The sequence below is a fragment of the Manacus vitellinus genome, unplaced genomic scaffold (assembly GCF_001715985.3).
Source record: "Manacus vitellinus isolate BGI_N305 unplaced genomic scaffold, ASM171598v3 scaffold_6_pilon, whole genome shotgun sequence".
NCBI lineage: Eukaryota > Metazoa > Chordata > Aves > Passeriformes > Pipridae > Manacus > Manacus vitellinus.
The window spans coordinates 2,075,430-2,103,178 of record NW_021940750.1 but is presented as its reverse complement, the minus strand read 5'-3'; the positions used below and the strand labels follow the sequence as shown (position 1 = coordinate 2,103,178).

General features: G+C 45.0%; 2 protein-coding genes across 2 annotated transcripts in view; both read right to left on the bottom strand.

Annotated features, from left to right (window-relative positions):
• The window catches only part of PRDM11 (PR/SET domain 11), a 26,941-nt gene extending 9,880 nt beyond the window's left edge, over positions 1-17,061 (bottom strand). The window contains exons 1-4 of the mRNA XM_008919747.3: positions 16,946-17,061; positions 16,470-16,573; positions 15,312-15,574; positions 14,264-14,331 (exon numbers count right to left, since the gene is read on the bottom strand). Coding sequence (XP_008917995.3) covers positions 14,264-14,331; positions 15,312-15,574; positions 16,470-16,573; positions 16,946-17,061 — 551 coding nt within the window. The remainder of the gene's footprint in view (positions 1-14,263; positions 14,332-15,311; positions 15,575-16,469; positions 16,574-16,945) is intronic.
• LOC108641374 (myb-related transcription factor, partner of profilin-like) lies at positions 3,271-8,404 on the bottom strand. The gene is made up of 2 exons (XM_018082834.1): positions 7,826-8,404; positions 3,271-6,179 (listed from the first exon to the last, which is right to left on the bottom strand). The coding sequence occupies exons 1-2, from the start codon at positions 8,262-8,264 to the stop codon at positions 5,596-5,598; spliced, it is 1,023 nt and encodes a 340-aa protein (XP_017938323.1). The 5' UTR covers positions 8,265-8,404; the 3' UTR covers positions 3,271-5,595.
• Positions 17,062-27,749: the final 10,688 nt, after the last annotated feature.

The following is a 27,749-nucleotide window of genomic DNA, read 5'->3' as shown; positions in this document are numbered from 1 at the left end:
CCTCCCTAAGATCTTGCTTTATGGTGAACTTGCCACTGGCTGCTGCAAGAGAGGAGCCCTGAAGAGAAGATACAAGGACTCCCTGAAACAACAGGCATGTACAGACCCCAAAGCACACCTGAACGGTTCATAGATAAAGCTTATTCTTTTCTTACGCCATTCGCCTCTGTTATTCAGCGCTCCCTGATGCAGCAACATTAATGAAGGCAAGTGGCATATGGCTCCTCTAACTGCTGCTGCTACTAGTCCTTGCTCAAGTTCCCTTATATAGATAGGTATTTCTTTGGCTTAAGAAATCTGCCAAAGTTTCCTTGCATATTCTTCCCTTCTCCAGCCATGTGAATGCACTAATTAAGACACAAGCCCACCTGCACGTGATCACACTAACCCACATACATAAGGTCACAAACTTGGTGAAACTTCCCATAAAACACATAAAACAAGTCTGTAGTGTCTCAGACTGCCCAAGAGTCCAGCAATTCTGGTTTTAATGTTAAGCAACTGACCATGTGCCTGCAAGCAGTTGTATTTTTCCTAATATGTGCTACCCAGGATTCTCTGCCATTTTCAGCAATTTTTTAAACAGTAGACTCTGGCACTGCCAAAATTGGCTTTTATTAACCCTTCTTTTACTTTTGGTCACAAAACAAAAGAACTTTTAAACTACCAGTTTGTGTATCTGAAAAGGAAGAAAGACCTGGACCAGCACATTGGGAAGGAAGCCCTGCAATGGCACACAGCTGGCAGGCTGTTGCTTCTGGGTGTCAGTGATCACTCATCAAAAGGTGGATCAGGCATTCAGACAGCCATGAGATACACAGCCCTTGAAATATACCAATGTGCTGTGGTCAGTCTGGTGCCCTGCAGTACAGGAGATCCTAGAGGATGCTCTCCCCAGTCCAAGCAAAATGTCAGGATGCTTCCTAGCATCCCACTGTCCACAACAGTACAGTGACAAGATCAGGGTGCCCCTGCAAAGGAGCCTGGCTACCTGCAAAGATTTACCAACCAGAAGTCACTCAGAGATCCTTAACACAACATACAGGACTCACACCCCCACAGCCAGTGGCACTGAGGAATTCACTGAGCAGTGCCAGGATGGTCCAGTGCAGTCACAGAAAACTGCATTTGACAGTGGGATTTAGAAAATTCCCTAAAATACAACTTTGAACAGGAAGGGGAGAGTCTGGTTATCTATTCCCACCAGGGCTCGCTTTTATTATTAAGTATTTTGTTAAGCATGAGCATGCTTTTCCTATTTATTGCTCTCCTTCTGCCTCTACAGCCTCCAAGTTTCTGCCTGAGAGCGTCCTTCAGCTCTGCTGCCTGTGTCCAGTAGCTCTGGCCACTTCCTGGAGCAGTGGGGAGCTGGGAGGAGAGCGCAGTGTGGAGGGTACGAGCTGCAGAACTGCTGCAACCCTGCAGCATGCTGCCTGGCTGCTCACTCCCATCCAGCCTCCTGCAGCCACCAGCCCTGCCAATTTCACCAAGAGCCCTTAACAGAGAGTTGTGGAATAATCCAGTCACAAACATGTTTCCCCACAGCTGCTCCCACCTAGTAAGTGGTTTACCCTCCTGGAGAGGAAGCTTTCCACCTGTGATACTTCCCTCAGGTAAGGTAAATGGGATGAGATCATCCACACAAACAACCCAGTGCTGCCCAGCCTCAGGCTCCAGTGTCCCCAGAAGCTCAAGACACAGGTTACAAAGGACTGCATAAACCTCATATTGGTCTAAGACACCTAGTGCTGCTGCACATCACAGGTGCTTTCCAAGGATGGAGAAAGTCATTCCACAAAAGGGCAGCCTGCTTGGTGAACAGGGGACACAAATTGCCTGCTGAGGAGAGACTGCAGGATCTGCCTTCTCTGACACATGTCCCGAAGCCAAAGTGCTCACATCCTGACCAACCCAACCCTTCCCGTGAAGGCTGGAAAGTAAGTACCCAGTTCCCCTCCCAGTGCCAAATACTCAGTCTGGATTGAGGCAAGGAGGCCACCTTGGTTTGGATGCCCAGGACAGGCATGGTTAAGCTGACCCATGCAAGCAATGCACACAGATGGGCACAGCCCTGCTTGCATAGCAGCTTTCCTAAGGGACCATGATCCTCAGAGGAGGACTGGGGTCATACTGCTCCCAGGACAGATCCAGCCACCCTCAGCTGCATCTGGTCCTACAAAGGTGCATTGCTACCAGCCACAAATAGGTAATTTCATGTCCTGCCCAGTCCCTGGGACAGGTCAGGCTCAGATCCTGCCCAGGCTACTCAGGACCAGCCATTGTACCAATGGAGACCAGTTATAACCCAGATGTAGCTATTGGGGCTTCAATCAACCCCATCGCTGTTGGAGGCACAGCTCCTTGCTTTGCAGAACAACCTTTCTCATAGACTTTCTAGCTAGCAGCAAATAAACATCATTTCGCCCTTTTTTCTAAGCCACAGCCCACTCAGGACACCAAATTGCCACATTTTGGGAGTGAGTATGCCCAGAAAAATGTCAAGGTATTTTTTGGCAGCTGGGACCATTCCTCCCAGGAGGAGGACAGACCCTCCAGAAGAGACAGCAAAGAGGAAGGGGACATTTTCAGCTGGAGGAAGGCTCAGGCTTTTATCTTTCTCCCCTCTGCTATCCCCCTGGCCTTGCCTCATGCCTCCCTCCTACCCACTCCATTGCTTACCTTCCATCTGGCCCCGGGGGTGCTCTGATGTCACCCTGACAGGCAGAGTAGAGCACCGCAGGGAACAGGCCACTGACCTTTCCAAAATCAACATCGAGCACAGAGCCAGGGCAGGAGATCCCACGCAGGAGAGCTGCCACCAGCCCAAGCTGGTGCCCCGGGATGCCATACCCACAGACCCTGCCTCAGCACTCTGATGCTGGGTGTCTCCAGGAGACCCACATCCGTGACAGGCTTGTTACCAGCTCAGGCAAAAATTGTATGAGAGAAACAAATGACTCAACAGCAGCTGTGTTAAAAGTGTTATATATTTATTGCATTCTTAACAAAAATACTTTTAAAAAGAAATTTTTTTCAGCATGTACAAGACATGGAGATACTGGGGTTGAGCACAGCAGTTTGCTTTGACACAGGCACTTACTTCAACAGCCAGTTAACATGATGGGTGCAGGAGGAAGTATCCTTTGTGAGCCAGTACAGAAAAGCCAGTCCACCGAGGGGTCTACACAGGGCAGGAGATACGTCCCCTGATCTGGACCGATCTGTAATAGTCCACAGAGGAAACTGGGGGAGATATCATGCAGTCTACAGTAAAAAGTCCTTTTTCCTGACCAGTAGCCAGCCTTTGGGGGTTTTTATTGAGAGCTGTGCATCCTTCACCAGGATTCTCTCTCTTAACACAATCTGTGTGGGCAATTGGATGGCAGCAATGATGCTAACTCCCTCCAGTGCCCAGCACCTGCAGGAGTCTCCTTCCTTGCAGAGTCGAGGGTTCCCAGAAGAGATCCCCCTGGACAACATCAGAGGATCTAATCTTATCAGTATACCCATGGGAGAACATCAGCAGAGACCAAATATTATAAAAATATAAAATACCACTTTTAATATATAGTAGCAGCATTATATCGACCCAGAAAGCCTTTAAAGCATATCACCTTTTCTCAGTTCTCTGATTCACAAATTAGATCCACTTCTGCCCGATTTCCCAATCTCTCTTTCATCTGAAGAGAGACTGTGACTTTTGTAGAATACAAATGTTACAACAGAAGTAAAAGGACATCCTCAGAGGAAGGTGAGCAAGTTCTGCCCCGGTCTGGCACCAGCACTACAAGGAATGTCCTCTGCATGAAACCAGTCAAGCGATTTCCCAGAAAGGAGGTTTTTCTCCTAGCCAGACCACTGCTTCCTTGAGCAAGGGCCTTTTACTGCACCACTAAAAATAAATTACTTGAATTAAAATTACAGAACAACTAGGAAAAAAAAAAAAAAAGGAAAAGCAGGTAAAGTATGCCTGACACAACAGATATACAATGATCTTTCCAGAAGAGAAGCTAGTGCCCTATACTTTCAAAGGACAGGTCAGACAGATTAGAGAAGATCCCTGAAGATCACACAAAACAAGCCATTCTTCTGCTTTACCATGCTGCCTATGTTCAATTCCCACTGAAGTTTCTGTAAATTTTCAGCCAAGTTTGTAGCCCAGACATGGCATGATGATGCTCATCCATATTAACTGGAATAGCTTCCTGCAACCTGCCTCCAAAAACAACAGGACAGCCTGGAGAGCAGTGGTGTGCTGTGTGTGGTTAACACCTTGGCCCTTTTCCCTGCTGATCATGATAATGATCCAGATTTTTCCAGAAATAGGGGCAGCATGGTAGATGCAGATGTGCAAATCAAGGAGAAAACAGACATGTTATAAAAGAGCTACCACATACATTATCACCACCTGAGGTGACACTATTAAAGCCTAGTTCCAGAATCAGGGTTGTACATGGGAACCTCACACAGCACTAAACAATTCAAATGTTGTAACACAGTCCTTTCTTGCATCTCTATGGGGAAAGAAAGCAGTACAAAACCAACACGTCTAAGATTTTAATCTATGTAGCTGTGAATTTAGACTGTAAACTCTTCACAATAGGAGAACACAGAACAGATCCCATGCTAAATAACACTAAGTGCAGAGTAACTATACTGAAGCTGACAGAATTACAATGAAACAAAACCAAACTGTTCTTAAGGTCAGAAGCAGGCCCTATATCTTTTGTTGTTTCTGTGCAGTCTTTCATGTTCTGAAGAGGGTAAGGTGATTCAAAACTGAAGATTACAACATGCAAGAAAATAATATGATACAATTCTTTTTAAATGTTGTCATATTATGAAATAATTGTATTTTAACTGCAACTGTGAAGGGTAGGTAGGGGTTTCAGACCTGAGCAAACAAAATTTAAATTCTTTAAAAGTGCATGTGCTACTGCAGGATCCAGGCCCATGCCATCACAGCCCTTCTCAGAAGTCTAAAACCACCGTGCTCAGACCTGTCCTCAACATCATGATTTCTTCACTTCTCTGCAAAAGCTATTTTAAACCCCTCTCCCCAAAACTGTGTATAAGTCACAGTAAACCCTGGATTGCTCACTACTGCTGAATGCACAACAAAAGAATGAGCAGTAAGAGTCTTTAGAGTCATAAGGCTGTATTTCTGCACATATTGCCTATACTAATTTTCAGGAAAATGATGGGAAGGCAGTAGTAGGGTAAATTTGTTAGTCAATTGCAAAGGGAGCTCTGTAGCATGTTGTTGCTATAAATAACATTTCACAGGTATGGGAAGAGATTCAGATAATGATTCCTATTGCATCTCAGTTTATAGGGCATTTAAAGCATGGGGAAGTCAGTGAAAACTCCTAGTCTCTATGAATAGAAAGACATCCTACATTCCAAGATTCCTCTTTGCCATTGCAGAGGGAAAGTCCTATTATTTAGCTGCCATAATTCATAGAGCTGGCAGGGGGGTGGATGAGTTGGGTCAGCTGTTTACCTTCCCCACAGAGTACTGATACACATAGAGAAGCCATGTGAGCATGCAGCAGCTCAGGAAGGAGCACCCTTCTTTACTTTATATGACACAGACTAAAAATGTTTTCTCTTTTGTGACCTGGTAGTCCGTGCAGGAGTCATCTGTTTTAGAGGGTTTTGGTTAGACACTGAACTAGGTTCTGGGGGCTGTTTAGGGCAAGTGTCTTCTTGACAAGACCCTTGCATGACACTAGGATCTTGTGTCCTATGGAGAGCCTGGACCCCATTACGTATTTCTGTTAGTGTTTGGCACATCTGGCCAACCTGGCTGGTGAGGTCAGCCATCCTCTGACTGACAGCATGCATGCTGTCTGCCATGTCCCTATGAATGGCCACCAGCTCCTGGCAGAACTGCCCGAACATGTCTGTTTGCTGAGCATGGGAATGGAGAAGCTGGCGATCGAAGCTGGAGAGGGGTGGGTTCCTTGTGCGGGGGTGCGGGGGTCTGCAGGACGAGGTGGTGCGTGGGGATGGACAGTGCAGTTCCTGCCTTTGGCTGCTAGCTTCCGAGTGCTCTGATGAGGAAGAAGCGCAGAGGAAGGAGGGCCCGGAGAGATGATTGACTCCTGCACCAGCCCTCTGCAGTGAAGCGAAGTGCTGTTCCTGAGAAGTGCCTGGCATCTCTTCATCTTCACCAGCTTAAATAGAAGAGGAAGCATGAATTATTAGTGTGAAATCCCTCACAACTCTGGCTTCTGTTTCAGGGTATCTCAAAGAACATGTAAAAAGGGTTTTCCCCTCCCCTCAGTTTGCCATTTCAGACAAGCCTGTAGTTTCTAATGCATAACTCAACATGCAAGTGCTGCAACGTTAGCATCTGAGTGACAAGCTTAGCCATAAGAAGCTGGAAGAGTGGATGAACCCAAGCTATTATGGTATCCTGTACACAGCATCGTTTGTTACTAGAATATAAATCCATTTCAGACAGTAGCAATGACTCCCTTTCCCCAAAACCATAAGTAGCTAGCACTCTCCAATATTTTGGAGGGACACAAACCCCTCACACAAAAATTCTGCTCCTGTGTCATTTCTTACAATCCCTGCACTGAGAAAAGCATACATGTAGTATCTGCTGCTCGTAAAGTGTGTACTGCAAAGCCACTATGTAGCTTGATATCACTAAGACAATGAGGCAGTCAGGTGTAGCAGCAACAGCACCCTATGTTAATCAGGCAAGTATACTTGATGCAAAATCAAAACCAAAGCAAAACAGTAGGGGAAAGTTCTCATTAGTCTGATAAATATATAGTGATGTGCCAGTTCACAGGTACAGGCATATCAAGAGTAAGAAGAGACAAGACTTCACTTGTTGCAACTGCCCACTATCTCCTTGCACAAGCTGTTTTCCTTTTACCTCTAAAATAGTGTCACTGGCTTCCAAGACAGATGCAAAGAATGACCAATTCCCACTTTTTAAGTTCTTGAAGATTTTTGTCCTTGCTTTCCCACTAACAACACTACCACAAATATGAGATCAGATCTAATGTGGTAGGACAGTGCCGCTCATGAGGTGTTAGTTGACTCACTTCCCAAGAAGTTATCCCCTTTCTCTCCTTTGTATCCCTAAAAGCTCACAGATCAAGAAGCTGCACCTCCATGACGAAAACCTGTGAGTACACAGCTATGGAAAGAACTTGCAAAAGCAGCTTGTGGTTTAGCGCTGGAAGGTGTCTGAGAATTGTGGAAGAAGATAACTTCAAAAGCAGGGCCAGCAGTTCCTTTAAAACCAGTGAAGAAGCAGTCGTTATCATCTATCTTTTTCACAGCATTTATGCTGATCCTTCAGACCACTACTGAGAAATCATAAGTGGCCCAGCCTCAGAGCAACGAACACCAGTGATCACTGAGACCTCCAACAGCCCTTTTGGAAGTGATCCATTAGTGACTGGTAGATGACCCCCAACTTGATAACACTGCTGTTTTATCACAGTGAAGATCCCCTAATCCATTACAAGCATCTTCCCCACAGACTGGAGGTAGTTGCGCTTCACCTACAGATGCTCCCTCACTTGTAGGACTAGGTCAGATTTATAATCCATCATCTACCCTTAGAAGACAGTATAGAAAAGAACTAGATAAACAGATAAAGAAGATGATCTTAACTTGGAAATAATCCACCTCAACACCCCACAACCACCAGAGCAGGCTGTCTTGAAACCAACCACAGCAGTAAGACCTGTCTTGACAGGCAACCCAGCATCTCACACAACACACAATGCTCTTATGGTGTCAAACTGAGGTATCCAAGCATAAGACAAAGAGGTGTTAAGGCAATGATACTTACAGCTTGTTGACAGGCTGTCAACCACATCCAGATCCGCTCTCTGGAAGCCGTGCATCTGGTGGGATGAATGCAGTGTCGACTCGATGGCTCTCTCGTGGGCGGTCAGGACGATGGCCGAGGGCCGCCCCATGCTGCCAGGGCTGGAGAGGGACCTCTGCATGAATGCCAGTTTGTCCTTGGTCCTTCTCTTCATGTCGTCCCATCTGTGTTTAATGTCTTTTACAGACCTGGGGACCTGGCTGACTGATGTGATCTGCCTGGCTATGCCTTCCCAGATCTTGTCCCTGTCGGCATGGGATAGACGCATTGTCTCCCTCCCAAACAGCATGGCTTCATTTCGGGTCACCTCAGTGACCAGAATGTCCAGTTCTTCCTTGGAAAACTTGGGCTTCCTCTTTCGTTCAGCCATGTTCCTTGGGTTGAACATCCCACAAAGCATAATTGGGTAAAAGGAAATCAGCGCAAAGCAGCCCCCTGCATCCAACCACTTGGCCGGTGCAGTACTGGGGCAGAGGAGTTCGGTGGGATCCAGCTCCCCCCACCCACAACAACCTCTCAGTTTTCCTCAATCGCACCAGGAAAAGGCAGCTGTTTTGTTTTTAAGAGGAAATTTTCAAGCTAAAGAAAAAAACACCAAGCAACACTAGTGTGAAGGAGCCTTCTCAGCTTTACAGGTAAAATGAAATTTTACACTTCTTCCGATGTCCTGACTTACATATGAGAATTTCAGTTCAGTCTCGTATCAGTTGCCACAGTTCGTACACAGAAAAAAGTGTGTAAACTCACAATCACTCGCAAAGTGAATTAGCTTCTAAGGTGATATTGCTCAAAATTTTGAGGGAAATTTAGAGGCCTGAAATACATTGTATTGTTCTGCCTGGCACAACATGCAGTGGAATGTTGTTTACACCACCCTTTCTGTTACAACTTGCAGGATGTTATGCAGAGGCTGTATCAAATCAGATTTTTTTTTAGAGTAGGGCAATTTTGACTAGACTCAGGCAATTTCTGCAACTCACTTTCCCTAAGGAAAGGTCTTTTTTTCAGCATCGTGATACTGCACATCCAGCATTTGTCTGCTTCACAGCAAGCTCTTGCTTCACCCAGAAATGGATGCTGTTTCCCATTGTTCTCAAAAGGAATGAGGCCACCCACTTGTTTTTCCTGGCTAGGCTTTCCATCACTGCCACTGACAGGAGCCTGCACCCAGTTTCTGGTGCTTCAAACAAACAACTCATAGCCTCAGCCCATTGAGAAGAAGAGGCAGCCATCCTGAGAAAAAGCAGTTTTGTCCAAAGGGAGTGTGTGTTAATTTTTCCAGCCACAGTCAAAGGAAACTTTAAAAATAAACAAAACATTAGTCTTAACTATGTTTTTTTATTGGGGAAAGAAAAGAAGGCAGCAGATCTGTTTAATAGGGAAGGAAAAAACAGACTGTCTGAACATGCAGTTTTGCACATAAACAAGGTGGAATTGCAGACAGAGGAATAATCTGCAGCCTGGGCAATGGACATCTGTGTATATGTATGCAGCATAGCACAGAGGAGATCAGAGGCCACATACAAGAAGTAAGATATCTTAATGGTTATGACACCTATCAACTGTATCTCTGAAGTGACACCATGGGCTGGAAAACCTATTGGTTTCTCAATGTGTCCAGTTTCTTTCTGCTTACGGCCCCAAATTAAATGAAACCAAAGATGCTACTACTAGTAGACAGAACGTTTGATTTCATTTAATTTGGGATCTATTGTTAGTATTATTGCAATGTTAGGGGAATAAATTCTGGCTGGGCTAGCTCAGACCCTCCTCTTTCGAAGAAATACATTTAATCGTAAGATCTCGGCCAACTGCCCTCTGTGCAGGCAGAAAACCCACCTGTAGTACTTTCTGAAAAATTGGTGTAAGTGAAGGCTCCACATTTGTGATGGCCCAGAGATAGATGCCTCTAAGCACTGCCGTGGCCCAGCGCAAGATAAGTCATTTAGGATGCACTCCTCTGAAAGGTGCTTGTGGGCTGTAGAGTAAGAAAAACCTACAGAAAGGCAATGACCCCTGTCGGTTGTTCTATTTTCTCCTTAGTGCTGTTAACACTGTTGTTTAATCAGTCTCACTAATGCTACTGCCCTCCATTGGGGCAAGTGTCAGAAGCTTAGTTAAAGCTGGAAAACCAGTAGGAAAAGCTGCTCAAATCGAGGCCATATACAGGGAAAGCTGGGACCTAAGTGCACAGATGTATTTCTTTGGAACAGACATAAATGCATGCTTGAGATACTGTTTTGGTGGAGCTTCATTTATAGAGGGGAAGAAGGAGCGTTTAGAGAAGATGGTAATGAAAGATGAAAAGCCAGCAAAGCACTTGCTACACTGACCTCAAAAAAACCCAACAAAAAACCCTCACCAAATTAAAAGGAAAAAGGAGTTCTCCCAGCTGAACACTGGAAAGAGGGAAAAGGCTACTCGGAACATTGAGCAAGGGAATATTCACACTATGATTTTTATCACATTCAGCCAAACTGGGCTTCGTGTATATTCTCAGCAGGTACTCATGACTGCACAGTATCATCAGTGCCTCCATGCGGCAGAAACAAACCTCCATGTGGCGGAAACAAGCTGCTCTGGTGAAAAGTAACAATATTTTGCAAAGTGCTCCTGGGTAGCAGTGAGCTTGCAGAACAGAAGTCTCCCCAGAGCTGCAGGGTCAGGAAACCTGACACACCCTCTTCTCGCTGAATTCACGGCTACTGTCACTAGCAAAACTGAACTGATTGGGAATCAAGAGCTTTTTTGCTCTTCCCAGACAGGGTATCCCATCAAGTGCATTTAGGACAGCCTGTGGTAGGCCCGTATATTCAGATTTCAGAGTTTCCATTCATTTGCTCCAGCATCTAAGATAACTTACGGATTCCAATAGCAAACTTGCCACAGAGAGAGTAATGAACTCTGGGCAGTTTTAATCACAAATTCAATTAATGTTAGGTTCCTAGCAGGCACATTTACCTCCTCCTTATAAAAATGCAGACAGTATTACTAGCAGAGAGATCTGTTTCCCCTCATGCATTTCCTCTAGCATGCAGTATGTCCCTAGAGACAGACAGTCACCAATATTTGCAAGCACCTCTCTGGGTTGCCATGCGGTGTTTTAGCAGAGGAATTCCAGAGGAATCCCAGCTGTGAGGCTGTGAATTCACACCTCAGCCCAGGTCAATCTGTGGTGCAAAACAGTACAGCTATTTCTTTAAAAACAAATGACATTGTAAACTACCTGAAGAGTGGGCACTTAATGATCCTCCCACAAAAATATCAACCAACTCCACTGTTCTTGGCCTCTAAGAAACAAGTATGTAACTTTTCCCAGGGCTTTTTTGGGTTTTTTTACAGGGATCACAGTACTTTGGGATCCTTTTGCTCTGCATAAATTTGCAGTGGATAAGAACATTTGCTCCACTTGCTGCAAGGTAACAGAAATCAGTTTATGAAGTTCAACAAAATGACATTCATAAACTGGTGACTTTTACTCACCCTGAACACATGGGCAGTCACAGTAACCCTGACATTTTTTTATGTTTATTTTTAAAAGGTCCTGTAAAGTTGAAACAGCAGCTTGGTACTTAAAGGATCTACTGATCTAAGTTGGTCCTGCTTTAAGCAGGCTGCTGGAGCACTCAACCAGAGCTCCCTTCCAGGCTTTATTATTGTATGAAGATCAAATCACAGACATCTCCACTATAAGGATACAGGAAGATTTATAGAACAGTCTGGCTCCCCATGACCTCTTTGCTACTATGATTGGAAAGGAAAGATGGCAGAAAGGAAGACAAAGGAAAAAGAAGTGAGGAAGACTTGCACCAGACTTTTCATATGAGAAAGGATGAATCTGAACTGTGCCAAAAGCCTAAGAACTCAGGTACTCACATGTAAGAAGGGATACAGACTATAAATGCCTAAACTAGCCTGGAAACCCCAAATATGAGGCACTGCACTCCAATAGTTCAGTTGGGCACCATCAGTTTGCTGGTACTTCCTATCCTGCATCTCAGTCTGGGCCAAGTGACACATAGACAGAGCGATGTTTCCTGGACTTTCTGAATTACTTTCATTTTTTTGTTCATATCTATTATTTCTAGAGAACACTAGAAACAACTAAATAACAGAATTTCCTCAGAAGCAATCAGGAAAACGGATGGTTCCCTGCAACCCTTCAGAAGCTCCAAGAACTCTCATCAGAAGCAATTTACAGGTTGTGTCCAAGAAAGCATTAATTTTGTTTGGGGTTTGCTGCAATCCATGATAATCAGTGCCCAGAAAAATAAAAACAGAGGAGGATGTTTGCACATCAAAGCCATGCAGTTTTATAAAGTATTGCAAACAACAGCATTTTACTCTGGACAGAGATGAAGGGTGCATTATTCTTCTGCCAGCAGCCAGCTTAGGAGAACATGCTCCCACTATCAGGAGTTCACACTGGCTAACTGAATGATGAGAGAAAGGGCATGAGGATTCCACCATTGTCATGCCACCTGCTGTGCTTCATACTCCTTCCTCCCTGTCATCCACTGCCCTGGGTAAACAGTCACTTGAAATTAAACCAGCAAGTGCTGCAGTGTACATATTGTCCTCAATGGGAAAATGAAAATGGGCTCAGATGTGGTATTCAAACAACAAAAATAATAGGCAGAGATCTACAAGAAGAGAGAGGAGTCAGCACAAGCTGCCCTCCCCACACCATACCCACCTACTCAGAGGGTGAGTAGATCTACTTTGCAAAGCACTCCATCTGTGAGTGATAGCAAAGAGCACCATCTGAAAAACAAAAAGAGCGCTGTCTACAGCGTCCTGAAAGTATGGTTTCTGTGAGCAATCTCAGTGTCAGGTGATGTTCTGGCATAGGATACCTAGCACACCTCAGTTTGAAAAGTGCTAACAAACCAAATTGAGGCTTTTTGAGGACCTCTATTGCCACGTGAACTGTCAGTGACACTCTACGTAATACTACCGTTAGAAGCAATTTTCAAGAGTAAAATCAGAAAGATCAGTAACACTGGTATAACCTGCACAGGTCCTTCGGTACACCCGTTTCCAGAAGAGTTGCAAACATACCCCTTCTGCAAAGCCATAACCTCCTTGCCTTTCAAGGTTGTACAGAACAGCACAGACCACACTCATCTTGAGACTGAATCATGGCAAATACAAGTTCAGGCAAGAACATTCTGCTTTTCAGTGCTAGGACCACAAGTAGTGCCCATTTAAATCCAGACATCAAGCTTATGTTCATGGCAGTAGAAAAAAGAGATCATCATAGAATTTTTGCTTTCCAAGACTGTTTTGCCCCAGCTTCACTGTCATGCAGAAAAATTAAATCCTTTGCTGAACTTATGGAACACAAATGACAGAACAGTTGCTATCCATGTAAAGACTCAAATGGAGCAAAAGTAGTGCAACCACATATGACCAATTAGGTCAATCTTGCATCTACCTGTACTTTACACTCTTTGTTCCCTCAGTGAGTGACAGCTGAAAATCCTAGACATCCAGGCTGACAAACCAGGTAATTCCACACTGCTTTACTCTCTAAGAAATGCCTTCTTGACAATAACTGCTTCCAAAATTCACCCCTGAAAACAGGATTGGTCTGAATATGGGACAGGCCTCGGTATAGAGCAATGTCCTGTTCTGGTGACATACCACACATACGAGGCCTCAGTGACCTACATTTTACAGATATATGCCAATACTTGAAACACTGCGTCATGGTTACACACTTTCCCTTCCTGCTGCAGTTTCCAAACCAGAGCCAGCCCCACTCCTGGCTCAGTACTGAGACCCTGTTCTGCCAAGGCGCAGGGCCGGCAGAGGGAGCGCAAGCCCATGCATCAGGTCTGCCTTCGGTGCTGCTGCAGCTCACTCATTTTGCCTTTCTCCTCGCACAGGACAGCTGACACTGCCAAATGACAACCACCACAGACAGCTGTTTCAAGTGAAGCCCAGAAAGAAAACAAAAAAAAGCACCTCTTTCAGTCTTTCAAATGGGAAGGAACAAAAAAACCCAAACCAAATCAAATGTTACCCTGGGGATAATGCAAAGCATTTTGCAAATATTTGAACATAACATAAAAAAAAAAGAAATAAAAAAATGGAGTGAGACCTGTCAGCATTTTTAAGAGTAGATAAATAGGATCATCTTTATCATTTATCCTTATTCCAGAAAACAGTCATCCCTCCATACACACATCTATGTCCTGTTTTAGATCCTTTCTAAAGGAATCTGACACCAAAGGATACTCATTAAAATAAATACCGAAAGAGCACAAGCACACCATTTACAAAACGGGTGGTGATATTTTGGTTTGTTTTTCTGACAAACAACAAGTAGTGTTTGATGGCCTCTCTCTTGAAGACAGAGCCCCAAAAGGAAAGGCAGAAGAGAACTGGACTCACCTCATCCAGTTTGCTTTGGTTTCATCTGTCCCATCAATGGATTTGTAGTGGTTGTTCTTATCAACAATCTATGGAACAAGAGAACAGATGCAGCACGTCAACCAACAGGTCCAGGCAGAAGAACGTATATGAATCTCAGATCACTGCTTCAGTTCCAGCCCTAAGTCAAGATGTGAAACTCTGTCATCAATCTCAGCTTTCCTGGTACTAACAGGTTGCTGACCTGAATGTGTGTGTGGAGGTTACTCTGAACTAAGAGGCATTTTTCTATGTACAGATATCTGTAACAAAACCATGGATGCAGCTGACAAAATTGCTAACAATCCCGAGAAATAAAAGATTAACTTCCCTTTCAGGATAGGGCTGAGATACATTTATTTTACAAATGGAGAAGTATGAGGAGCATTTAATATCAGCAGCTCTCAGTTTTCTCCCCACCTATAACTCAAATCCCACATTGCATTTCTCATAATAATTAACATCTGTTGATCCAGTGACAGGTCTATCTCATATGCTACCCAAGGCCTGTATGAGGGGAAAAAATACAGGGTTTGGTGCTGGAGTCTGCACGTAGATCAGTTCCTGATGGATTGGATCTCTTTTCTGCCCTCTTGGCCATCACCTCTGCTCAGGCAATCTGGGAGAGAGTGCTCTAGGCCCATGAGAGAGCTCTGCAATCTCTAGATAGAATCCTTCCTCTATCATCAAAATGATGACCAGAGCAGAGAAAGGTACTAGAGGACACCTAGACTGAGTGGGGATGGAAGAACACGGTTCTTGGCGAGAGAGAGAGCAGTAGCAAGTTGTTCTTCCTACAACTGTGAACTGAACTCAGGTGTCATGGCACCTGGTCTCCTTCCACATATCTATACCCTTAAGTTGCTAATATTTCTGGTAGGTTGATGGTTGCATCATGCACATGTGGGTCAGCAGAAGACCTTCAGAGAAGGGGGAAGATGGCTAAGGTTTGGCACCACAAGCCCATAACTCCCCCAGCTCTGAGCTGTATGGCTGAGGTGTCACTTAGCTGGGGAGACTCGTCACTCACCAGCCACGAGAAGAATCCTGCAGACCTGTCCTGGCTAGAGATCTGCCCTTCGTACGGCCCGAAGATGTGACCTTTGGGGATCACCTCATTCATACAGCGCACATCGTTCTCCCCACTGGGCTCTTTAACCACCTCCATTCCAGGAGGGATGGTCAGCGCTGCCCGGTCAGGAATGCCAACAGGCACTGGCGTGTCAGACACAAACACTGGGGGGCCATGGTTCGGACACTCATCCACGAAGTACTCCTGGCAGGACTCGCAGACTGCAGATGCAAAGGGAACCAGGGTTAGGTTGGGCACACGTGATGTCTGTGCAGTTCATGCAATGCACAGGATGCACAGTGCTCAGGCCAGCTCCCTGTCCTTCCCCCTGCCAAGCTGAGCCCCCTCCACAGTATCCAGCCTCCACACATGCAATCACTTCACTGGCTGCTCCCTTGTTTCTCCACATCTCTTAGCAAGGGCTCTGCCCCAACCCACATCTGCCTAACTAACACATGCATTTGCATAAATCTTGATGCTCTACACACATTTGCCACTGATGGCTGCATGCACAGGGAAAGGCCCCGTCACTGCCTGCAGAGACAGAGGCTGGAGGTTCCTGCACATCCTTGGTCTAGCAGCTAAGTCCTCCAACCAAGATTTGATTCCCCACACGCCAAAGAGGGAGCTAAAACAAACATCCCTCATACTACAGCCTTCATTCTGTGCTTGGGAGAGAGACAGCATCCCCAGGCACTTTCCCTGTGTCCAGACAGGGATGCAGGTCTGCTTTTTTGTAGGTATGCATAAGTGGCAGCAGTTTTCTTTTCCAGACTATAGGGGAAAGAGTTGTTGTTTGCGCAGTGCTCCCTTTGCAGTCTGTGAATTCAAGTCTTCAGTTTTTGTAGACTCTCAGGATTTTCCAGTGTGTATTTTCATGTTTCCAGCTTACTTTCCACCTAGTTCCCTACCTCTGCATAACCCCTTCACAGACAAGCTGATTTTGTGCAACAGTTTCTCTTTTAAATGTGCCGGTCTTTGCAGGAGAGCATGTAAATTTGTCCCTGGCTTCTTTTTCCCCTGCTTCTTGCCCCAAACCAGTAGGGTACCAGCAGGGACAGACCAAAGTCTGTACAAGCAGCAGTGGTGCTTTTCCCTCACTCACAATATACTTACACCAGAAATCCACTTGCTGAAAGCTCTTGGTCATGACTAAATCCCGTTTCCCTTTCAGTTTCTTGGGCTCCATCTCTATGGACTGTGGGTCAGGCCTTCCAGAGCTGAGGAGGAAACAACAGAAAGATGATGTTAACCTACCAAGACATTGGGACTGCACACAGAGAGGAGCTGAGGCAATGGGGCCTGACAAACTTCTTTAGTCCTAAAACTGCAGCAGAGAAATAATTCAACTTGCCATCCAACCTGCCAAAAGCTAGTATCTGAGATGGCTTAAGGTTAAAGCCACTACACAGCAGGTAGTGGCTTCATCTAGAGTAGGTGCACTAGTAGGTGACCACCCTTGTCAAACACTCCAAGGCTGACCTCACAAGGGAGGGCTTTACTAACTTCAAGAAGTTCAAGTATATTCCCCAAAACCAGCTGGGGGGTAGGTGGAGAGAAGGAGTACATCAGTCTGAAGCTCAGCCACGTACCAAGGCTGTCCATACTCCTGGTCCCGGCAAGGAGAGCAGGCCTCTGTTTTTATCGTCACCATCTCACCTAAGGAAGCTTGAGTCTGGATCAAACAGTCCTTCAAGTTCTCACTCATGTTCTGAAAGGGAATGAAGGAAGGGAGGAGAAGTATGAGCATCAGGAAATCACAAGCTTCCTCTCCCAGGCCAGGATACAGCCAGCAGAGCAGGCTCCCTCCTGGCACCAAGAGCTGCCATCACACACTGGAGCACCTACACATGCATGTAGGTGGAAAAGTCTTCCAGGGCTGGGGAGGGAAAAGCAGTTCAGCTCTAGGTCAGATGAAGAGCATGAAACACCACAGAGCAACCTGAGGCATGGAGAATCTGAAGTATGCTTCACAGTGCCCATTAAAAATGTTGCATATGGAATTTAAGACTGATGGGTGTGATATGTTATGGGAACATGGAGCACCACTACCTCAGAGCATGTCTTTGGGGACAGAATGACAATAAAGAGGAATACAGATTGTGGCACTGAACCAGGATCTGTCTACGGACATAATGCCAGTTTCCATCTGGGAACAGACTGGAGTGTACTACACCCCTGTGGATGGAGCTTTCCATGTGCTCTAGACACCCCTAACAAACAGGTAAGTGCCTACAGTGCCCTTCAGGATTCCACCAAGATTGCACAAATTATGGTCTCAATCTTCCTGTCCTTTGCAAGGTCCAGAACTGAGCCACCCCTCTGGCACATGAGTCTGCTGCAGTGAAAATGCCTCTCCCTTTGCTCAACACAAGAGCCAGGAGCCACTTCACAGAATCACAGAATCAACAGTCACTTAATGATGTCTAAGGACAGCAAACTCCAAAATGATAACACTTCCCTCCTCATCCCATCATGGGGTGGTGCTGAAGAGAAAATATAGATGTGTCAAGTGATGATAATTCGGAATGGGTTTAATTTAGATTTTTGGAAGGGCCACTAAGCTTAAGAGCATCCCAGCTTGAGAAGAGCAATAAAGCTGAGTGCTGGTCACTTCATTGCATTCATCTTAAGATTTCCTCCAAAGCACATGAACTGGCTGCTCTCAAGTACCATACCAGATCAGACAGATTTCACACTGCTCCCCGCCAAGCCCCCTGGGATCGCCCTTTCCACGTCCACTGCTGGATAACATGTTTTGTTATGCTGCACACCTGCAGTGCTGCTGGAAGGGCACACGTCAATGTGCACCCTGAAAGACATTTATCAGGGCTGTATCAAGGAGCATTACTTAATATTCATATAGTGGTCTGAAAGCAAAGCCTCAGCGTAAGTACAACTAGACACAGGTAAACACATGCACTTTTAAGCCTGTACAGGATGCCAAAAACAAAACACATTTTCTTTCAGAATTACCACCACCATTCAGAAGGAAAGCGATACTAAGGGCAAAGAGGGGCTCATTATTTTGGCAAGCTGAGTCCCTTGTCTGTGCTCTCTGGAGCAAGAGGGAAGCTCTCCAGTCCTGAGCCTATGCACCAGCTGGTGGTGCAGGTAGGGCCTACTTGCCCTTCCCAAAGGAGAAGGAGAAGTCTTTTCTGGAAAGTCTGCAGTAAAGGAGCTGAAGAGGGAAAAAGCTTGGGGAGGGGGAAAATGTTAAAAGACAAGACGAGACAGGTGCCCCAGAGCTAGTTAGCTGTGGGGCCTATACTGGCACAGGAAAGGTGGATGCTGGCTGCAGGGCAGATGCTCTCAGTCAGAACAACCAACTACTTCCATTTTGGACACCTGGAAGACAGGACACCTGGAGTTAAAACATCCATATCCCCCAAGGCTTCAGTAGGAAAAGTTACAGACATCTGTCTCTGAAGATAAAGTGGTTTTTCCTTTCCCACTCTTGCCTCATGGAGACTTACAGAGCAAGAGAAACCCTGTGACGACACAGTCTGACCTTCTGCCAAGGCAGGTCACTGTGCTTCCTTCAGTGAACTTCAGGCTAAATTACAGCATACCTCCAAACAAGGGGGAAAAAAAAGGGAAGAAACACAGTGTTTATTTTACACACAAAGCTCCCTATTTTACTGTATGGCACATTTTGCAGCCCTCCCTTCTCATGGTGCCCCCTGAACTCCCTCTAACTTATCAGCAACATTCCTGTGCAGCACTGGCCCCAGCACTCCTGTGCTGGCAGGAGCAGCACCTTGCACCAAGATAACACCCTCCCTGGCCCTGCTCTGGATATCCATGCTTGTGTCCAAGTAATGCACTTACTTTCTGCCAACTGTGCCCAAGTCGGGTTCTGTTTCTGGCGAGCTGCTGTGCTGCTGTAAGAGCTCTCACTCCTGCGACAGCTCCCAGGCCACCATGCATCCTGTCAGCCTTCCCACCTGCTCTGAGACTAGGTGACTGCTTTAAGGCTTTCACATACCTCCTCATTGTCTCACTCAGCACACATTCAATCCCAACTCCACCACTGACTCACCTCTTTTCATTACTTGCAACTTGCCCAGACTTTATGTTGTCCACAAACATAACCCAATTTGATGGGTTTTCTTCCAGGACACCAACAAACTTAAAATCAAAGGATCATTTTGGCTGCAAATGACCTCCACGATCATCGAGTCCAATGTAAATCTAGCACTGCCAAGTCCATCACTAAATCACAGAATCATTTAGGCTGGAAACAACCTTTAAAATCATCAAATCCAACCATAAACTTAGTATTGCCAAGTCCACCAATAAACCACATCCTTAAGTGCCACAGTTACGTGTCTTTTAAACATCTTCCAGCAAAGGAGACTTAGCCACTTCGCTGGGCAATTTCTTCCAATGTTTGATAACTCTTTCAGTGAGGAAATTTTTCCTAATATCCAATCTAAAACACCTCTGGTGCAACTTGAAGGCATTTCCTCACATCCTATCACTTGTTAAATGAGAGAAGAGACCCACTCCTGCCATTTGATTAGCATCAAGCCAAAAAAACTATTCCCAGCTGACACTACTACAATTATCAGCAATGGCTCTCCTTCTGTTGTCACAAAAAAATGTGACCTTTTATTTAGTCAGGTTTTCCTTTATGCATTGAATCATAGAATGACTTGGGCTGAAAAGGACTTAAAGATCATCTAGTTCCAATCCCACTGCCATAGGCAGGAACACCTTCCACTAGACGAGGCTGCTCAAAACCCCATCCAATCTGGCCTTGAATATTTCCAGTGATGGGGCAGCCACAGTTTCTCTGAGCAACCTGTTCCAGTGTCTCACCATCCTCACAGTAAAGAATTTCTCCCTAATATCTAATCTAAATCTATCCTCTTCCAGTTTAAAGCCATTCCCCCTTGTTCTGTTCCTACAGGCCCCTCTAAAAAGTTTGTCCCCAGCCTTCTTACAAGTCTCCTTCAAGTTCTGAAAGGCAACAATAGGGTTTCCCCAGAGTCTTCTCTCCTCCAGGCTGAACAACCCCAACTCTCTCAGCCTGTCTTCACAGGAGGTTCTCCAGCCCTCTGATCTTCACAGTCCTCCTCTGGACTCACTCCAACAGTGTGTGTGTAACACACTGAATCATCCTACCTGTTTATTCCCATGACCTGTGGCACAACTTTACTGCAATAAACATGCAAGACATACCAACAGTTTTACCTCTATCAAGTAAAATTACAGCAACACCAGAAAATCCCACTGTTAGAAAAGAATGATTTTTTAAAAATCAGTATAGACTGAATATTACAATTAACACCCCCTCAAATCATGAACAAAACAATACATATCAGCTATTACATTATTTTACTGGAAGCAAACATCAGACTGCAGTTAGTGTTCTAGCTGGCCCAATTAAACTTGAAATTGGCTTACTTCCTTATGAGTAACACACAACATTTTTTCAGTCTAAGTCATTATGTATGCTTTTTTAAAAAAAAATTATTTTTAAATTAGCATTTATGACCCAGAGAGCGCTGCTCAGCCAGCCCTTTTAGAATCCCTGAAAGCAAGTTAGTCAGAACAGCAAACTTTAAAAAGTACTGCTCTAGTAGCTGCTATTTGGTAATTTCCCAAGCTACTGCTACAACAGAGAGCATTACGCTGCTGCTGTAACTGGTACCATCTTCTAGCTTTTCTGCCAGAAAAGAAACACATGAGATTTCTCCAGTTCCAGACCTCAGCAGATGACTGTGCTTTTAGGACTCTTTTATCTTCTGATTTATTTAAAGCGGTGTTTAATTTTTCCTAATTTCACTGCCCATTAGTTTCTCTTTCTTGCCCTTTCTCCTCCCCCTTTAGTTTTCCACAGCTACAAGAGTTCACATTCTGCAGTTTTCACTCCCTCCACTTCATTGTTGTGGGGTTTTATTGACAATTTTTATAGTTGTGTTTGTTTTAGCACCTAAATATGAAGAGGCTCTGAAGATTTCAGGTGATGTCAAGAAGCATAAGGAGAGCAGGCTCCTTGGTTACTGCTGAAGGTATTCCCAGGGGGTACTTGGCCTCCCATGTGTATGTTCCTGTGCCCACCAGGACGTTCAGCCTACAAATGTCAATGTGCACACAGCCTACTGTAAAGTCCTAGCAGCATGTCAGAGAGGACAATCCCCAGGTGAGAGAGATGCTGTGACGTTCAGGTGCTGTTTGCACACATCAAGCTCTTTGGACAGCAAAGGCAGTTGTGGTATGAAGCACAATGGTCCTCAGTGGGCCCAGGACACCAGTGTGACTGCTACAAATCCCAAGAGGCATCCCTGGGTTGTCCCCAGATTCACAGGCACTGCCACATAACCTCTCCTGTTTTCTTCAAAAGTAGGCGAGGACCTGTCACATTTCTGCATGACACAGGTTAAGATTCCCAGTGATTTCACCATATTGCTCAAAATCAGGGAAGTAGAAAACACAAGAACATCTGAGTTGTTAATCTCTAATGCAGGAAAAAACCTCCAAATGGGGTTAAACATGAACAAACCTGTGAATTCCTGTCCTCGAGTATGCTGCCTTTATCACTGCCCCTCTTGTAGTTATTAGTTAACAGTCACAGACTCTTATCTGCGTGGATCAGCCTCCAAAACAGAGCTTTAATTTTACATTTTACTGGCAGGTTTCCCAGACTGGGACATTCTTGCATGTGAAACAGTCATATAGGAATCCGTCCCCTTCTCAGCACACAGCTCCTTCACTCAGTTTCTCTCTGCTGGCCTTCTGGAGGTCATCCCCTCTTCTTTTAAGAAAGTTCTCGCACAGCTTGTACCACGTTTTTAAAGTGCAGGCCCATGGTGAAAGATGGACTTGAGTTCATACGCTTTTTCTACAGTTGCATATTATTACCAGAAATAGTAATCCAGAACAGTCGGCTACTGATGAGCTGAGAAGGGGGAATAAAGCACGGCATTCAAGGCTCTGAGCTCTCCTCCCCATGCAGCCATGGAAGACCCAGGCTGACCGTTCTCCCTGAGGTGAATTCGCTTACCAAGGTCCTTGGCCATGCCAACCACTTCAGGTCACTTTATGAAGTACCAGTTGGCTGTGCAGCTCATGCTCGCAGCCAAATCAAACACTAAAAGATCCCACAAAATAAGAGGGAGAACCAGTTTGCTCAGAGGAGGACCACTGTCCACAGACAGATATAACCCAATGCGCCACTAGGAAAATTGCTTTTGCCTTGACAGTTGCCACAATGCTGGTGTAACTTTCCCCCCAAAAGTACAACGCTCCTGTGGATGAAGCTGTCCTCCACCCTGTGGTGCAGCAAAGCAGCGCCTTGGCACAGTGAAGGCTGGTGGTGGCACGGCAAGAGCCGATGACCTGCCTCCCAACCTGCTGCAAAACCAGGACTCTTCTCTGACAGCCACAGAGCAGGGCTGAATGCAGCCAGCACAGCTGGAGACAAGCTCAAGCAGTCACAAATTCAAACTTAATTAGTGAAAATTATAGGGCATGCATGATGTAGGATTTGAGCAGCTATGGAGTGTGATCAGGACTTGTGTAAATCATTGTCCATTACTCCACTACATTCTTTGAGTTTCGAAAGAACACTGAAGAATGTCAGGACTACATGAAAGATACCTGGAAAAATTACCAGTTTTTCTGCAGCTTTCTGAAGAAGGTTGGAGAGGAACCTTCAAAACCGCAAAGACTTTAACCTGTTTTCCAGCAGGGAGGGCTTAGAGTTCACAGTGGTTTAATGACTAGCCCAAGACCAGCAACTGACATGACAAACAGCATAGGGGTGCCACAACACCAAATTCCTGCTGTCATCCTGACTGCAGACAGGTTGGGAATAGGGAAATTCCCATTTGCCAACCTGGAACTCCTCCTGTCATTTCAAATGGATGCAAGATGTGTTCACACTGTCACTCCTACATGGTTCATTGGTAAAACAGGTTATCAAAACCTGCCATGATCCACTTCATGACAGATGCGTTTCAGAGGGGGAAGAAGGAAGAGAACCTCTGAAATAACCCCTGAACCAGTCTTAAGTTTGTTTTATGGTGGCTTCTAGTGAAGATGGAAAATGCTGATGACTAAAAGATTTGACATGAAATTCTGCATTATGGTCAGTTGGGAGCATTTGCCCTTTGTTGATCTAAGAGTAGAAAGATGACCCATATGCTGTCATGGATCAGCACAAGTGTATGCAAACCAGGTATTATTTGATGCAACTCCCCTATGTTAAGTGCTCAGTAAGGACTCAAAAAACCAGGATGCTAACAAGATAAAGCTCCCATGCAACCTAAAAGCCTCTGAAACAGTGTGACATGCCACAGAACCAAGGCAGGTACTGCAGTTGAAGGAATATGTGACTTGCAATTTTAAAATACATGGAAACTTCTCATTTTTGTTGTGCTCAGCTCCCTGCATTGATCTCAGATTCACAGTTTAAGGGTAGGAAGGAGAATTAGGTCAAGCTGACTGATCCCCTGTATGTCCCATTCCCTTACCTTTAGCCTACAAACAGGACAAAAGCCTCCATCTGAGTCTAGCAAGAGGGACAGAAGTCAACACTTCATCAGAAGTTCATCTCAACTGTTAATCCCCCTCAGAGACAAGTTTTATGTGACTTCTCTAGTTCTGGGAACCAGTCAGTTGTTCTTTCAAAGGGCCCTGCAACTAGGCGGGAAAGGCTGAAATACCTGACATCTTGGGACATTGCTTTGAACGAATGGAAAGAATTGCTTCCCAGGTTAATGGCTGTTCTGACCATCTTTGGTCAGAACTGCCAGTTGCACTTCTTTGCCTTTGGCTTCTTCAACATAAATATATACCTTCATTTATAAAGTTAGAACAAACAGACACAAAACCCCAGTACTAAAACTAGATGCTATTCCACCAACATTTTTCTCCCCAAGGACAGAATAAGCGTACAACTAAGTGGCAGGTGTAAGCCTTCTTCCTTAAACACTACTGAAAGGTGTTTGGATAGCAATAGTGATAAGCACTGAATTAAACCACATACATAGCAGAGCCCTGGATATGTACCCATGCAATATCTTCTCAGTTTTCCAACAATTTTCATCATTCTACTGTGTAATCCTTCCAATTTTCTCTACATTGCTTCAAGATGCTGGCACTAGAAAGCCACACTGATGTGAGACTGAGTCTGAAGTAAATGTAACGGTTACAGACATAAAACTACCTCCTCACCCTGATTCATTACCGCCCTGTTTGTGTCCAAAATCATGGTTGTCTTTTCCAGCTAGGACCTGGCACAGAAAGCTCCTCAGAGCTGCCTGCCCATTCTGACCCCCATGTTCTCACAAAAGACTGCTCAGGACACAGCCTCCCTTCGCAGATCATGTTCAGGACGTGCCTTTCCAGATTCATAACACTTCACTTGGCTGCATGAAAATTATTTTGTTTCAATGGCTCCATTTACCAAACCAAGTGCATTATACCATCCTGCCCCTATCAACAGCTACAATCCACCACACGTTTCATCTTCACATGTTGTCAGTGGTGTCATACTTTCTTCTGCATCACTGAGTAAGTGTCAGGCAGAACTAGCTTCTCCCTTCCTCTCATCTGAAGGGAAGGATCATCAAGTCTACTTCTTTGAAAATGCAGCCTCCACATATCATGTTGCAGAGACTCTTCTGTAAAATGATCAAGCTCTAGCTTAAAATAGCTGGATTATTTGCTCCACTCATCTAAAGTGGCAATGCCAGAACTGTGATCTTTTGATGCTGAAAAACCATTTTCTATGTTCAGCTTAAAGTTAATCTGCAAACAGTTGATTTATTAGTGTGCTAATACTGTCCTTTACCTTAGAGTATCCTTCATCCTCTTTACTATTTATACTGCCACTTCAGTATATTTATTGGATGCTGACTCTCTATCAATCTCTACCTTCTGTTCCTAAGCCATTCGTATTTTATTAATATTCCCTGGCATTAGATATTAACTGGGTTCTCACGCACTGACTTAAATGCTTTTATATGTAAATATATCACATCTACAGGTCTTTCTTTAAACCAATGATAAGCTTCTCAAAGAACAAAATCAGACCTGTTTTAAGAAGTACAAGACACGTTCTGTAACACCAGTTTTCAAGCATGAATAACTTTATATTGACCCAGAATTGGTGTCGTGTTACTCAGCCTCTCATTTCGTGGGCCATGCACTTGGCAATTTTCAAAACCGTCCCAATACGATTACTCTTTCAGTCTCCTGCATTTGTTGTGATCCCAAGACTGATTAAAAATGAACATCACCAAGCTAGAGACCTCCTCTCATTCACCTAATGCTCACTATGTTTAATGGGAATGTGCTTTTTCCTTAGCACAGCTGCCAGCAAAACTTTGCTTACCCACAGGGCCCCAAGCTATACAACTGCTATGTGTGTCCCTGGCTCCCTACTTGTAGTGCTCAACTTCTGGATAATGAACTTATCCTTTCCCTGCTGCTGGCCCAGACGTCAGCCTCAATGGAATTCAAGAGCACACAGCTCAACAAAGGGAAGCAGAGATGTGACTTTACTGCCCAAATGACCTACTCTCGTCCATGGACAGACGAAAAGGCTGAAGTGAGGAAGCGGTTGGGTAGGTATGCAACAGGTTAGGCCACCGCCTCACTCCTACTCTTCTGCTGTGCTGGGAGAGGGAAAAGTGCCTTTAATGTTTTATAAGGCACGTGTAGGAAACTCAAGATGCTCCAGTGAGGTCCTGCCAGCCTCACTGTGCACCTGGGACCCTGCCACATAGCACTCAGCACCCGCCTGCCACCCCCATTGCCCAGCCACCCACACTGAGGTCACGCACATCCAGAGGACCCCTGCACTTATGCAGGTTGGCCAGCCTGAAAATTTCTGTGCGTGAGCAACACTAGTGATTCATGTATTTGAACAATGATGGAGGTAAAAAGGGAAAGGGAAGGGAAGGTGCAGGGGTGGGCAGGAAGCAAACCCCAGACACTATTTTCTAAATAGCAGATGTGGCTATTCTGGCTAGCAAACTTCCACTTTAATTTCTAACCCACAGAGATGGGAAATGATTCATGAAAAATCAACAGGATAAAATTAGCTGGAAGGCAGAGAGATAATTCATGCAACCCAACCGTCATGAGCTGAAGTGCCAGCACTACCAGCAGTGCCTGGCATTTCAGCCTCCGGTGCCCTTCAGTGACTGGCACCCGGCCAGCAATCAGCTCCACATATATTTCCTTAGTGTCTAAATTAGCCCCTCTGAAAGCACATCCATATTCTAACAAGACAGGCTTTCACTTAACACTTTTCTAGAAGTTCCAGCTTTTTCTTTTCCTAAAAAAAAAAAATTACCTGCAATACTTTGTCTTTTTCTTCCAGTGTCAAATGCTTAGTGGTGTCAGAAGACTGGACAGGACGGACAGGCTCACACACACATCTGTAAGCCATGGCCAAGCTATGTATTAAATTCAAACTGCCCCACTGAGTCAGAAAACTCAGTGCATTTTGCTGGAGCTCCCTTTTCCTGCACAAAGCCAACACCACACTCAAAAGCAACAACCAGCTGCTGGTCTGCCTTTATATACATCAATTTTTTTTGTAAGACTGCCCTTAAATTCTGTCACGAACAACGAAACACAATTTCACCCTTGATACAGCCACATGACGGAAAGTTTCTTGAGCAGAAGGTATTACTTACAAATCACAATCCAAAACTCTTTATCCCAAAGGCAGATGAGAAACTGCCACCCTTCCAAGAGACCTCTGGACTTCCAGTAGGCACCTGGTTATTGAGCAATGCCCCTTCCCACCACCCAACTCAAAAGCTTCAGGAATCAACTGTCAAAACTCTGCAGCACGGATACCTCTAGGAAGGCAGTGCCAGGTGCAGGGGGATCCCCATTCCATTGGGACCTGTTCTTATAGATGAAAAATAAAGATAAAATCCTGCTTTGGCACCATTTATCCAGTTGGTGTCTGTTCATTTCTGTTGAAGGATGTTACATGACAGTTCCTCTATGTTTGTTACAGTGGTTTCACTCGAGCTTCAGGACAAGGTAAGTGGCTCCTTTCTTTTTACTTGTTCAGCAAAAAGGGAAAGAATATTTGGGGGAAAATGAAAAGGTAGGAGCAAATTATACTTGTTCCCAAAATTCTGACAAACTAGCTCAATCTTTTAAAAGCACTAATGAACACAGCTGGAAGAATGAGAACAAATCGACAGTTCCACAAAATGCATAGGAAGCAAAAGCAAGAGCCATATTTATTTCTCCTCATTTGTACCCTCTTGCAGGCCATTAGGAAGATAAGATCTCACAGCACAACAGACATTATTCAGAGCTGGTAAATCTGTCTACAGGTTAGGGGCTCATGTTACCGGCTTGGATGAGTACTGGTTGAGCATGGGTCACAACGACCCTTTTCCTTGGGGCAGG

What these genes read in the sequence shown, in the direction of transcription:
- LOC108641374 (XM_018082834.1), bottom strand. Translation starts at nt 8,264, where the DNA reads ATGCTTTGTGGGATGTTCAACCCAAGGAACATGGCTGAACGAAAGAGG. An exon ending in TGACAGCCTGTCAACAAGCT is followed by an intron (nt 6,180 to 7,825) that starts GTAAGTATCATT and finishes CTTCTATTTAAG; the next exon opens with CTGGTGAAGATGAAGAGATG.